The sequence below is a fragment of the Ciona robusta genome, chromosome 9, assembly GCF_009617815.1.
Source record: "Ciona robusta chromosome 9, ASM961781v2".
Lineage (NCBI taxonomy): Eukaryota > Metazoa > Chordata > Ascidiacea > Phlebobranchia > Cionidae > Ciona > Ciona robusta.
In genome coordinates, this window is record NC_143243.1 from 7,138,460 (window position 1) to 7,152,862 (window position 14,403).

The 14,403-nt window shown below is 36.6% G+C and overlaps 2 protein-coding genes across 2 annotated transcripts; both read right to left on the reverse strand.

Annotated features, from left to right (window-relative positions):
• Window positions 1–3,019: 3,019 nt before the first annotated feature.
• On the reverse strand, window positions 3,020–7,457 carry LOC149731806 (splicing factor C9orf78-like). Its single transcript, XM_089885177.1, has 8 exons — window positions 7,265–7,457; window positions 6,963–7,080; window positions 6,466–6,623; window positions 6,085–6,202; window positions 5,429–5,508; window positions 4,395–4,528; window positions 3,921–4,001; window positions 3,020–3,607 (listed from the first exon to the last, which is right to left on the reverse strand). The coding sequence occupies exons 1-8, from the start codon at window positions 7,342–7,344 to the stop codon at window positions 3,501–3,503; spliced, it is 876 nt and encodes a 291-aa protein (XP_089741303.1). The 5' UTR covers window positions 7,345–7,457; the 3' UTR covers window positions 3,020–3,500.
• A 221-nt stretch (window positions 7,458–7,678) lies between these two features.
• On the reverse strand, window positions 7,679–13,745 carry LOC149731807 (gelsolin-like). Its single transcript, XM_089885117.1, has 15 exons — window positions 13,535–13,745; window positions 13,266–13,456; window positions 12,464–12,625; window positions 11,947–12,099; window positions 11,433–11,658; window positions 11,037–11,131; window positions 10,846–10,968; window positions 10,533–10,613; window positions 10,069–10,236; window positions 9,873–9,950; window positions 9,698–9,814; window positions 9,472–9,637; window positions 9,026–9,187; window positions 8,341–8,485; window positions 7,679–8,169 (listed from the first exon to the last, which is right to left on the reverse strand). The coding sequence occupies exons 1-15, from the start codon at window positions 13,698–13,700 to the stop codon at window positions 7,989–7,991; spliced, it is 2,214 nt and encodes a 737-aa protein (XP_089741243.1). The 5' UTR covers window positions 13,701–13,745; the 3' UTR covers window positions 7,679–7,988.
• Window positions 13,746–14,403: the final 658 nt, after the last annotated feature.

The window sequence follows — 14,403 nt, forward strand, 5'->3', positions numbered from 1 at the left end:
TTTGCACACATTTTATGCTACGTCAACTCTCCGTGAACAAATTGCTTATTTATCATGCCTGTCCTGACTACCTGATCACAACGATTTCATTGCCAGCGCAATTGTGTTTATATACAGGTGTTCTATTTTGGGAGGCGTAAAAACTCACGTGCTTTCACGCAGACGCATTGTGTCACGCTAAATCGACGTAACGTATAGCGTATTAGGGGCGAGTGCAGAACGCGCAACGAATTCTCGGTAATAAGTCATTTATGTTACTAATAATAGCCAAGGTGTACGTTGTTATTGAGTGAACCATTTCAAAAGTGTGAGCTCCTTGGAACTGGCTGCTTGTGATCTAAGAAAAGATAACCTATGATTTGCGCGTAAATTCACGGTGCGTAAGAATTAAGACGTAAAAATCTATTTAGAACAAGATTTCAGGTAGAAAATGGCAATCCAGTTTCTCTACGAAATGTGATGCAGGTAAGAGAATGCCACGCGCGAGTGGCTATTTTGGTATCGTGACCGGATTGCAATAATAATCCATCACGTAAGCTAAGTTTTTTTATACTGTGTTGCCCGTACGCTATACCCGCGGTTGTAAATGTTGCAGTTTATAGAATGCGCGGGCAGCAAATTTTATTCTCTCAGGTTGCTGGATCATTCATTCAGCTCAACTTCAATTTGTGTCTGCTGTTAAATGTAACGGAACACGACTTTACACAGAAATGACGTAGCACTGGCACGGTATCGTTTCTTTAAGATTCGGTATGAGATTACAACTTGTTCATGGTTTATGCACAGCTGACAATACTATATGCCTAGTAATAAGCCCTGGCCTAAATCGAGTGGCCTTTACCGTAAACAACTTGGAGTTGGTCTATTAATGGGTCAAGGGTTGTAACTGTTTGCACCAAAATGGTGATTGACTATTAAAACTAAATTAGAAACGAGAAACAAAACTTAATTCTATCTTTCACACGTGCATGTGCTAGGACAGCTAGGCGAAATAACAACAAGTTTAAAGAGCTCGCATACTTTACATAACTTCTCCTGTCTTGCGTAAACTAGCTGCCTGCTTCAACCCGATGACTTGCTTTATTTTACAACCCTAAAACTACAAATGCTGTACCGTATGAAAATATATTGGTATATGCATTATCGTAGTGGTGTAGTGCAAATACCAATCCGCAGCTGAATCCTAACCACAAGCAACGTATTATTAAATTAAATATCGAGGGAGTAACCAAACCGAACTAAAACGAACTCAAGCAGTCTACACTAACTCTACGGTCCACTGGATTCGCGGCGAAAAAGGCGGGTGTTTTACAATTGCCCTAACGGCGGGTTTAGTAAAAAGGAAGGCGACTGTGTTTTGCTCAGCCTGTTGCGTTGATTACAACGGTTGTTACCTAATCGTTTAATCTTCCTGCACCCTTGCAGACGCGAAACCTGTGTTATTATTTCAAGCCGAAATGAACCCTTTGATATACTGCATTACTGTTAAGCAAACACTATATATATTTATATATAGTTGGAAATGACAGGACACTTTTAGCATATAATATCCAAATACCTTAATCGTGTTTCAAACAATTATCAACAGTATATGGGAGCCGTGAGTATACAGTTTTATAATTCATTAAACGATCTTTCTTTACTGCCAAATGGGACAAGAAAAGAGAACGAAAAATTGTTCCATCTTCCCCACCTTACTAGACTGCATTACTTTTGACCAAACGCTTATACCAAGAATTCAATAAGAAAAATATAGAACAACATCGTATACAACAACACACATAGGCACCGTGCAATATACGTCGAAACAAAAATATGTGTCATAACAACATATGTTTCATCAAACGGAAGCAACCCTTTAAAACAGACGGAAGAAAGTTTGCGTCAACTCAGTTGAAATGAGTCAACACATTTGACGAATCACATACAACATGCGTCGATTACTAAACATAATCACAAATACGAATCGTAGGATTATTAAATGAAGAATCTATATGGTACCCTTGAGAAAACGGGTAATGATATACGTCATACGATCTATAATAGAGGGAGAAGATGGGACACCTTTTTATTCTCTTTTTCTCCTTCCATTTCGTAGTAAACAAATAACATTCAATAAATTAAATAACCGTATCCTCACATAGACCGTTGTTAAGTTTAAAACACGGAAATTTGGATATTATGTGTTAAAGGTGTCCCATCTTACCCCACAGCACTCCACATTCTAAGTCACCCAAAATAGTTTACAACATATACAGTTTCCTCTCGTACAAGCCCCACTGCGCATTTGCTTTCTGCTTGTAAACTCCAATTATAAAGTAGGCGAGGTCTGCTTAAACCAATCCATTTATACTTAGGTCACAATCACACAATTAAGCAATCAACGAGCCCAATTTAGCTTATAGAAGCATATTTCTCTTACCTGATTCGTCACGGAACCGAATATAGAAAAGCAACCAAATTGTCGAACTTGCGTCTTTAAAAAAGACCAATGTTTTCGTGATAAGCTAACTTTATCGCTTTTATGCCAAATATTTGTAATAGGCTATAACCACAGAAATTAAAAAGAGTTCAATGCGCAACTGCCTTCTTTTATTCACGTGACCGCCAACTCCGTCCCCATTTCGCTTGGTCTCCATCGTAAAAGATAGGCGAACAGTTGTTTTAGTGGTTCAAATATGTTTCAAAACGTTCAACAAACGGTTTGTTAGAAATATATATATTTGGAAACGATTATTTTTCCCTATAACTTTAAATTAAGTCAAAAAAGAGGGAAAAAATACTTACAACGCCCTTGTCTTCATTGACTGCTAATATTAAACAGTACCGCCTCGCGGTGTCTTCACCGACATTGAAGATGCGCGTTCTATTCTTTTTCGTTCTGTGACAATAACCATGGCCTAGTATTGAGCCATGCTATAACCTACACCAGAATACGTGACAGTTATCAGTGCTTACAATGTAAAATTTACTTTTTGACGATAGCACTCAACTCATGAAACAAGTGATAATGGCAAAGCAGATTGTCGTCATTCCATTTATTATGTCTTCCTGTGCTCGTGGGCCGGAAATAATAAAACTCATATGTAGTAGGATGGGGGAAGATGGCCACTTTTAGAACTTAATATCCAAGTATCTCGATCGTCTTATATTTAAATTATAGACACAACAATTAAAATTATAATATATACGGACATATGTGTTTTTTTAGAATCAAAAGCGTGATGACCTTGTATTTTTACAAGTCGTTTACAGCAGGCTGTGGTAGAAGTAGAGTAGTTGGTAACAACCTATAGACAATAGAGAACATTAGGTTAAAGCAATTACAGTTCGTCCAAACCGGTATAACGGTTGACCATGGGCAGTTTATTATAAAACGACACTTGTGCTGAAACTCCTCCAATACCAATATATAGCATATGTAGTTTTCTCAATGGGACTGATCCTCATGGATATTGGGCTGTGTCGAACTGGGCTTAGTTTCCAATTTGCCCGCCTATTCAGAAACGTCGTGCAGCTTTACGGAACTTATCGTAGTGGAAATTGTCGGTGGATTTTCCAGAGTTGTCAGCTCTATGTTGCGCCACTTCGGAAGCGGGACGCCGTCCTTCGTGAAAAACATTTAAGTAATCTAACTGTAAACCGTTGATATTATGTAGTTTACATGGGGAAATGTATTTAACTTTTTCATTGGCTCGTTGTGTTCATTTACACAGTTAAAGAGTCGAATAGAAAAAATTAGCAATTTTAAATACAACAACTTGATTTTACGAAAAAAGAACAGTTTAACATCTTGTGGCTAAAAACAGATGAAACGTCGGCCCTTTAAGATTACAAAAACAAACGCCAAACGATTTTTTCCTGATAATAATACGTAGACATTGCAGCAACATTAGGACGTATTTGAATAACTATCTTACCGCTGTCACCAACCACAAGTGGAGGCGCTTCAGTTTCCGGCTCTTTCTTTGTTGCATTTTTGTGCCCATCGTTATGCATGACTGGACGGATTGAATAAATGAATGTAATTGGAATATCGTGTTGTAAAGTGGCAACCACAGTAATAACAGGGTGTTCTATTTCCTACAGATCGTAGAAAACTTTGCGGATGATTATTTATTTTATTCTTTTTCATTTTTTTAGTATATGGTTGCCAGTTTAGACAAACCACAAGAGCCAAATATAAATAGTTTAAAAATGATTCTAAAGTCTAAGAATAAAAGTATAAGGAAACCCATGGATTTTTTCACAAAATTTTTCAAAGACTGTTTCGTTTTTAAAAACTTTGGGGGTATCTTAGTTTACATTTAAGCATCTTTATCCATATACACAATTTTTATTTTTTGTTGGTATGCCCCTTTAAGGCTACCAGCTTAAATATATAAAAAACTTACATCGTTTATGTTGAACATAATTGACCGCCATGTTTGTCGGCACGAAAGAAGTTCGTTTTTCTTTTTTCTTTGAAAGTTCTGTGATCAGTTTCTGCTTGGCTTCTTCAGTGCGTTCAATGTTTTTAATCTTTGTGCTAAAATAAAAAAAAAAAATTAAAAATATATTTTTTTTTAAATTATAAAACGAAAATTAAAAGCATTTTTTAAATAATAAATATACAATAGATAAATTGAAAGAATGATTCATTTATAAATAAATCGCAAACTGTATTGCATATTTCGATTTTAATCTCAGAAACAAAATTTACTAAAATCTTGGGTTTGAGCCAAGAAACTCTTTCAAGAATGCCGCAAAAGTTGGCAAAAAAACTTTTTTCCGGTCTTTAACCAAAATATTTTAGAAATTTTACAGATCTTCTGTAATTTTCTGATTATTATATCCAAAAATTTTTAGCATCAAAATTTCTAAAATTGACCCATTGTTGAGGTAACAACTTCGTATTGTCCTCGTAATATTATGGCTTATAAACGTTTTCATTTTGCCGCAATACTTTAGAGTAAAACTTCAAAAAATTGCTGGAATTGGCTACTAAACTGATCATTTAGAGTTAGACTGTTAAATATACATCCACTACCTAAATATAGATTAAGCATGCCATGATAAAAGTGGACTGTAAGAAGAAAACAGTTGGAGCACTGGAATACCGTTAGTTAGTGCAGGGGTAATTCCAGGGCAGTGGTTTAAATTTGGCTTACCTTAGCACCCCAAGAATGCCATGCATGGTTAAGCAATAAAGAATAGAAAATAATCCTTATAGTTAATCCTTCTATCTTTTATAATAGAATATAACCCTAAGAATATGGGTAATTTTCAATAACCCATATCCAAACTATTTTTCAAATTTGAGGTTAATAATAATTATTGAATTGATAAAACTTGCTAAATACCAAAGTAACCTTACACAGCGTTTTGTTACTTTTACATTAAAATCCAATAATCTTTTAAATATTGCCGTATATTATTGTTTACTTACTCAATTCCAAGATCCACTTCAGGTATTCCACTAAGCATTTGGTTTGACAACATTTCTTCTGACTGTTTTCCAACTTTGATCTAAAGTAGCAGAGTTGTAATGATGCATGGACAGCATACAACAAGCATAAACAATAAATCGGCGACATGGCACAACGGTTAAAAGTTATCGGTAAACAAATCACAAACCTAATAACTCATAGGCGCGCACACTATTACTACATTATGCATACAAAAGAAAAAATTCCACAACCTATATTAGGGGTAAAGAGCCAAATATGAATGCAAAACTAAATGCAGGGAAAGCAGGAATAATTAGCCTAGACACATTCTACTATAAACAAGTTAACCTATTGGTTCCTAATGTTAATGCAGTGCAAAAAGTTTAGAAAATAGCCATCCTGCAAACCCTTGATTTGGTGCAAATGCCTTATTTATCTTGTAATCCAGATATCCCGGAGAGCTTTGGTGTAGGGCTAGTTGTACCCACTGCATTAATCAGTTAACAATAGGCACCAAAAGGTTAGATTGGTTTTACAGCGCAGCGTGTCCATATATTCCTGTCTTCCCTGCATTTTGTATAGTTGGCATTTATGTTTGCTCGATTCCCATGATATTGGTTGTGGAATTTTAACCACACAGAATGGAAGGCCTTACTTGCAGATGTTCCGGCAGTTGGTACAATTTATCTTCAGCCGATTCCTTTGCTTTTTTATCGTCACCATTCGAAGTTTCACCTTTTCTTCTTTTAAGTTCATTCTCGATGTAAGCGGTTCTATTATGAGAACACAGTTATTATAAGTATTATATAACAAGGGTAAAAACAAGAACTTTCAAACCATTATACATCATTGTATGTGTTTTCAATAGTGGTATACACCTAACACAATTTATCCAAAATATGTAAAACATAAAATTGCTATCAATCTATCCATTTAAAAATTCAGAAAATGGTGCATACATTTAGGAATAATAAAAAGAAAGAAGACAATATTCTTTATCTGGAGTATACCAACAATCACCACCAACCAAACTTACAATTCTGCATCTTCATCTCTTCTGTTAGTTTCCACAGAGAAAGTATGACCAAGGTTTGTCACATCACGATCCACGTCCTCGTATGTTCGATCTCGGTTTCTGTCTTTAACGTTTCCCATTTCAACCAAACCCCCCGTCGTCATTTTAAATGGGTCGGCCTAAAAATAGGAGATGAACCGTACGTGGAAGAACAAAAAGAATATAAATATAGGTATATAATGAGATTTAATTCGTGTTTGTAATAAACAATTATGGAATGTTTGTTATAAAGACTGATGTGTATTATTAAACAGCTTTTTTAATACATGGCTGAAGTCCTGTAGTGTCGCAAGCTATGTAACCTAACATGCAGGCTAGACTTGGTCCATTACCATTACCCCAACATTGTATGTGCACATTCTATTCTATATGGGTGAGATCCTGCAGTGTGCAAGCTATAGGACCTGAAACATAGGCCACAGTTGGCCTATTACTCCCTAAAAACACACATTACGTACCTCCACATCTAAATTATCAACTTTCTTAAGTTTTGCTCCAGTAGCAAGTGAAACGGCGTTCACGCCCATCTGTCTTTTTCTTATTTTCTGCAATTCCTTGGTGGCTTCTAACATGTCCCTGGAAAAGTAAACAATACCAATTTATATGTTCATCTTAACATTCAACAAACTAGCGAAAAATCCTCTTTTTGACAATATGTTATGATTTGGGTTTTGTGGTAATTATAGATTTTAAAAGTCAAAGATTCTTCACTGATGACTACACTGATGACTATTTTCACTATAATTGTGAATGTGTTTACCGAACATCCTCGGTCTCTGGTTCTTCTTCGGGACTTGAATCTCGCTTTCTTCGAAACTGCTTTTGCTTTCCCGTTGGCATCTTCTTTATAACTACTGCGATTCCCAGTCAAATTATATTTAACGTAGCCTACGTCTTTCAAGCTATAACATTAAATTAACATTATATTGATTATTCTGTCACTATAATTCGGTTTATATATAAAATAAAATACATTTATGTTCATTTTACCAATTTTCTTTTCAATAACAAAAATTCCCCTAACCGCTACCATTTGACATCGAGTGTAGGAATAGAAATCTAATATTTCTAAATTATTTTTACCCCTGTGTAAAAGATTGGGAATTTAAACATGTTTATATACGAACTCGGTTGTGTATCTTTTAAACTGCTTGTGTTTTAAAACAAATCAAAGTTGTGTTTTGTTTATCTGTGTATTATAAAATTACAGTACAAACGCTAAAAAGCGGAACTGTAGGAATATATAATTTACAGTGATCACTGCCCTTCATGAACTGCATTAAATTAAGGTATTACACGATGTTCAAAATATACCGAATACTATTCCCTGCGTGGAAGTGCAGTATTATAATTGGTGTTGATCAAGCATGCATTTTACTGGGCTAGCGTTTGATTGGGGGATATGAGTGTCTTGGTACATGGAGTATATACGAGTTTATAATTTGCAGACGCGGGCCATGGCAGTTCTTTTATATTTCCTGCACTTAGGAAACAGTAAGTTGCTGCATCCTTGCCGCATAGCTCTGTCTGCGTGAGAAGAAGTCATGATCCCAAGAAGGAAAGAAACCGATAAAGTTAACAGGCTCCAACCCCATCTTGATTTTGTGAATCGGGCAATTGCTATCTCGTCCTCTTGGGTCACTCTCAATGTATTCCTTTACTAGCCTGCGATAAAACATATATGTCGATGGTGGCAATGTTAATAAACGTAATGGTCCAAAGAGAAAATGCTATTTTCATAGTCAGAACGTGTACCATATGCATTTCTTAATATGAGCAAAATTTAAGAGTTTTTATCTTTGTATAATGTAGAACGTTTTGTAAGCCAAATTTTACCCTGGCGCAGAAGCCCTTTCTTCTGCGTTGGCGCCTTCGCCGATCCAAATGAACACTTGGTTAAAAGTGTCCAACATCATGACGTCATCCGGTTCCAAATCGCTTTGTGCGAAGTCACCTGGAACCTCTTCTATCATCACTCGTCCTATACAAACGGCAGCGGTTATTTTGTATGTTAACAATAACAATCGTCTTATACAGTAGGTTGGGGGGAGATAGGACACCTTTTCAGCCTATTTTCTCGTCCTATTTGGTCGCAAACAAAGAACGTAAGAATTATATAACCGTATCCTCACAACTTCCACAGACCATTGTTAAACGTTAAAAGTGCTACCGTTGTCCTCTCACGTGAAGATGATGATAAATAAGTTACATTGGTTCATTCACCATCCTAAATGTTATACGTACAATTGCATTGTATATACACAAACAAGTGCATTGTATACATACGTACAAAGTCATTGTATATATACATATGTTCATTGTTTATGTACACAAGTGCATTGTGTGTATATACGTACAAATGCATTGTTTATACAAGTGCATTGATATGCACAAACAAGTGCATTATACGTACAAATGCATTGTTTATACAAGTGCATTGATATGCACAAACAAGTGCATTATACGTACAAATGCATTGTGTCGTACATTTTAAGTGAAAGCAAACAAAATTACAAACGACCTTTAGCGTTGGAAATGGCAAATAATCGTGGAGGGTTTGATTCAAGGTCGTCTAACATTCTGGGAGATGACGCGTATTTCTTTTTCCCTCCAAGAACGCTCCAAAAACCTGCGCTTTCGGAACCTTCCTTTACTTCAACAGCCTTGTGATTGCTAACAGCACCTGTAGAGATAAAAAATAACCAAGAAATAAACTCAATTAAAGCGCACAACTACAAACATTATAACACAAATAGTAGGGTGGGGGAAGATGAGAAGCCTTTTTATTTTATTTTATCGTCCCATATAATAGTAAACAAAGAACCTTTAAAAAAAATATAAAACTGTACCCTCACGACTCCCATATAGACTGTTTGTAATTGTTTAAAACACGAAAAGGATATTTGGTTCATGTGCTAAGGTATCCGCCTTCCCCCACCCTGATAGTAGCTAAAGTATATAGCGAACCTGCTGTGAATCGAGCAGCGTCGATTTCTCCATCGCTTGCCCCGAGTCCTTTCCAAATAAAACATTCTTTTGGACTCTTCACGACAAAAGCATCGTTGGAGTTCAGGGAGCTTGCTGATTTCGCAACCTCTATGGCTTTAGTCCCTCCAGATGAAGTAGAACGGACCTAAAGAAATTTTTTATTGAAAAAACACAGTTACAGGACAACGGTGTTGGTGTTACACACTTGGAAAAGTGCGGTTTCTGAAATCCCGGTCTCTTTTTTCGCTGTTTTGTCATATCCGCCCCTTGTTATAATGACCGGGTCCTTGAAGATTGCAAGCATATGTGCCGGCTCTTTTCCCTGAAACAAAATTCACATCTTATACAGCAGCTACATACACGTTTGAATATTATCCCACCTCTACCACTCTGACTTGCACTGGTTTACCGCCATATTGGTCGTCGAGTTGAGTGGCAAGAATTGCAGAAGCGCCGATCTGTCAAAGTAAAATTTTACAAACAATATTCTACAGACTTGCCAATTTTATTCGATTAATAGAAACTGTATAGATAACATTTATTTGATAAAAATTGTTTCCAATTGTTTTCACCAACCTCGTCCTGGGAAGCCTGCGATCCTTGCCAGAAGTAAATGATATATTGCTCTCTGCCCCTTGGCGAATAAGTGTATAATACGATGTAGCAATCACCGGCGTAAAACCTTCCATAATCTTCCTTCTTTACTTCTGCCTTGTCAGCGCCTTCGATTCTCCAAACTTGAACCTAGAAAAAAAACGAAAATTTACTTAAACAGTAAGGCGGGGAAGACGGGACACCTTTAGTACATAATATCTAAATATCCTGGCAACGTTTTAAACAATTAAAATCGTTCTGTGGGAATCGTGAAGATACGGTTTTATAATTATTTAAATGTGCTTTGTTTACTACCAAATGGGACGGGAAAAAAAAGAATAAAAAGGTGTCCAATCTCCGTCCACCCTATATAAAATATCGCAGTAGAATATATATTGTTTAAGCTTAATTTCATATTGGAGCCATATAATGTGAGAACCTTATACCTTCCCAGATCCGTTGTCCACCATTCCATGTTGTGCGGCAAGCTTAGGGGTTTTGTACAACTCCTTGACGTCGAACTTGGTCTATTAACATGAAATATGATGTAAGATGTAACCGGATCATGTAGTTTAACCAATACAGTATTATCCTATTCCACTCTGTGTAGAATAGAGGCCCTTTAGGTGCCTGCGATTTATGCCAGATTTGGCCCATTAGCCGCCACCCTTTGTCTCCAAAGGTGACGTGCTCGCGATATTAAAGTCCTTTATACTCTCGACCAAGTCCTGTTTAATATAGTATTAATAAAAACAATACCTGGTCAACTTTTGCTACTTTATTGATGGAATAAGTCTTCCCAAAACCTTCAACGTGGTCTCTGCGTTTCCAGTCTTTGAAGAATTGAGTGAACAGAGCTGACTCGGACCCTTCGCCCATAACCTGTGATAATTTACCATAAAATTAAACTGTCTTTCAGCGGCTCATCTGATATGAAATAGATATTATACCTGAACTCGGGTAAACGGCTTGTATTTTTTAGTTTTAATGAAGTCTTCAGCATTCTTTAGCGCTCCATCTCTCTCGTCCTTGCTCGCCGCTTTTCCTGTGAGTTCAAAATTTCATGTAAACAGCTGCGTAAACGTAACACCCAAAACTGGATTATTTTCTAGCTTAAAATGTTGGGTTTTTGACAACCAAGTTTTTATTAGTTTTTCCCCCTATAGCGTATTTTAACGACTTTTGTTTGCTTTTCGCCTAGTTGCCTTCACTTCATCGTTTTAAATAGTTTCATATTCGTTATCGTATTCGAAAAGAGTAATAAAATTTATGTTATGAATATGTTTAAATGTAATGCTTTGTATATAGGTTCACATAATCCGTTCTATTTATGTTCATATGATTACCTTTCCATACGAAAATCGAATTTTTAGAGCCATTGTCGAGAATAAAGCAATCCCCGCTGAGCAGAGAGTCTTGGTCAAAGGGAGCGGTTCCAATTTGTTTTACTTGTAAGGTACCAGAGTCCGAAGAAACGTGGTAAAGTGTCGCTGCTTTGCGTTGCGCAGGCTTCTGTGCGGTGTCGTCGTCGGCAATTTCTGGCCTGATGTCTTTTGGGGATCCCGCCAAAGCCTATAACGAACATACACCAACAATATATAAGTGAAATAAATAACGTTAGCACATAAAATCTCATATTTCTTTTACCGTATTTTAACAAATAAGAACGTTATGTAATTATAAGTAAGAATATATGGTTTTATATTTCTTTGAATGATTTTTGTTTACCACCAAATGGCACAATAAAATAGAATGAATATATGTGTCCCATCTTCCCTCGACCTACTATACACGTTACCCAAACATACTTGTATTGATTTTTTGTTCATGTAAGTTACATTGAGCTTTATTAGAGCAAACCTGAAGCATTTTCTGCGGGTAACTATCCCCTTCGCTGAGCACGGTTATTTTTCCCTTTCCAGCTTTTTCATTGTTTTTAATATTGTTGACAATTTCACATCCCTTCAGGCGCTCGTATCGATTGCTGACGCTGCCGTTCCACTGGAACAAATCCTGTGCAAATAACAATATATCGTTAAATACAGACAATCACTTTACTACCGATCAATACGCGGAACTGTGTTGTTACAAGTCAGGCCCATATATGCCTCTTATTGGCCATCGGGTATGTGTTAATTCGCGCTGCTGCTGTATTATGACGTATATGTGTCCTTCGGCGAGACACTTAGTGAGAATTCTTTCAATCCAGTGGTAACTAATATGCTGTTTAATTAGTAAATACAAACAAAACATGCATCAAGTGTAAAGTAACGGGCACGAAGTGCATAGAACAAGACACCCATGTTATAACAAATGTCATTGCGACGAAAGGATTAGAGGAGTTATATTTATACATTCTTTCACATTTCTTACGCACATTTTCGACCTCCACTATGAAGATATCACCCTGGTTAAAGGACTTCCATGTCATTTCTACTTCGTTCATTCGAACCATACGTTTGCCCTTTAAATGCAGCAGCCTCTTGACGTCACTGATATTTGTTCTGGCGTGATTGAACCCGGATGCAACGCCGCCTTTCTGGGAAATAACATTCAAGGTGGTAATAAGTTTTAAAACAAAACGTTTAAAATGAAAACCGCATTAGAAGGAACATATGAGTTGTTTGTATTGAAACATTTAATAATTTTTTAAAATTTTGATTTTTTTCAGATAGTAAGGTCTAGACTTGCAGATTATTGAAACACATAGTGACGTATCATAACAGCCTGACGCATGAGCGGCAAAGCGTTTCCCTCAACCAGAATGCGTGATACATCACATGGACAGAGTTGCAAAAACACATCACATAAAGAAATAACAAACAATATAGCTGAAACAAGGATATGAAACTAATCATATGAGTAATCGGGAATATCAACATATTATTCGAGGTGGAAAACGTACACTGTTATGCACACCACTACTGCTACACTTTGAAAGCATATTTACTTTGTCTATGTTTGAACAAAACCCAATCACTTTCACACACGGGAACCAAGCACTGCTGAACTCTGTTTAACATTCTCGGGTGTTATAATGACATGTGATATTTTTAATAAAATCGCACTAACAAGGAAAAATATTTTTCCCGTTTTGATATTATTGACCAACATAACAGAAATAGTCACATTGTGCGCCATGTTATTTTGCATACGCCCTAAAATAGTTTTTCACTTACTTTGTATGTGACCACACCTCCGAAGTATCCAAGGAAAGTGGGGGATTCGTGATCCTGCAATTCACGGAACTGGACTGGGTACCCGTTAAGCTTGTCGTCCATTTGAGAAGCAAAGATGGCAGCCGCGCCTTTCTCATCTTGTGAAGATTCTTTACCAAGCCAGAAATGCAGATCCCACCTGAAGGAACTGCCTGAAAAACAGATCAGAATGCACATCCTGCTTTTCCAAATATAGTTGCATATTTTTATAATACGAAGTATATATTTACCTTTCAAATCGATTGTTTTCAGCAAAAGGTACGAATCCCCGCTGAAAAACGTCCCGAAGGCCGCTTTCGCAACCGGTACAAGCTGCATTTTCTCGATTCTCCAAATTTGCAAACCGGCAGACTTGCCAGCCTTCTCCATTTCAGCTAATGTCTTATCAGCGCTCATGATGGTGTTTATTATAATATTCTAACAAAAGTAATAACATTGTAATACAGGGTATAAATTAAACGAAGCGAAATTGTTGACAACCAAATTAGCAATCGATAAACCGATCAATAAATATTTGTTCCTAATAAAAATAAAAAATAAAATTCATCAAAACGCCAACAGACTTCAATACGTCCCTACTTTGAACTGTACTGCAAAGCTCAATTGAACGTAAATGAAAACTTCCATTCTTAATCAGCTTTTACAGGCACGATAATTAGTTGTTGAATACGAACACAATTTACTCGGCTACCCCGGCTGCCGTGCTTTACCTTACAAAGAAAATCTAGCGCTAAACCGGTCTTACAATAAACAAATGGCTGTCTGCAGAAACTGCTGAGAGAATACGTAACACGCGCGTCATATCCCGCGTGCTTTTCCTCTTAATAATAAAGAACAGCTTTATAGACTCGGATATATAGAATGTATTATTTCACTGAAAAGCGAAGCAAATTATGATATTAATATTTTATGACGAAATTATAAAAGATTAAACGGTTTGTTTTCTTTATCTTGGAGTGGTACAACAGCACACGAAAGGTGCGGTTTTAAAATAACTTTCACTTTACCTCAGTTTTGTAGCCGCAGTTGGCTTTTACGATTTATGTGTTTGATTTACAGCACGATCGACTGGCTTCTATATTTAGCTATAGCGTGCGTC

What these genes read in the sequence shown, in the direction of transcription:
- LOC149731806 (XM_089885177.1), bottom strand. Translation starts at nt 7,344, where the DNA reads ATGCCAACGGGAAAGCAAAAGCAGTTTCGAAGAAAGCGAGATTCAAGT. An exon ending in AGAGATGAAGATGCAGAATT is followed by an intron (nt 6,203 to 6,465) that starts GTAAGTTTGGTT and finishes TTCTCATAATAG; the next exon opens with AACCGCTTACATCGAGAATG. An exon ending in ACTTGTGGTTGGTGACAGCG is followed by an intron (nt 3,608 to 3,920) that starts GTAAGATAGTTA and finishes TTTTTCACGAAG; the next exon opens with GACGGCGTCCCGCTTCCGAA.
- LOC149731807 (XM_089885117.1), bottom strand. Translation starts at nt 13,700, where the DNA reads ATGAGCGCTGATAAGACATTAGCTGAAATGGAGAAGGCTGGCAAGTCT. An exon ending in TTCGATTTTCGTATGGAAAG is followed by an intron (nt 11,132 to 11,432) that starts GTAATCATATGA and finishes TTGAACTCACAG; the next exon opens with GAAAAGCGGCGAGCAAGGAC. An exon ending in TGCAAGTCAGAGTGGTAGAG is followed by an intron (nt 9,815 to 9,872) that starts GTGGGATAATAT and finishes ATTTTGTTTCAG; the next exon opens with GGAAAAGAGCCGGCACATAT.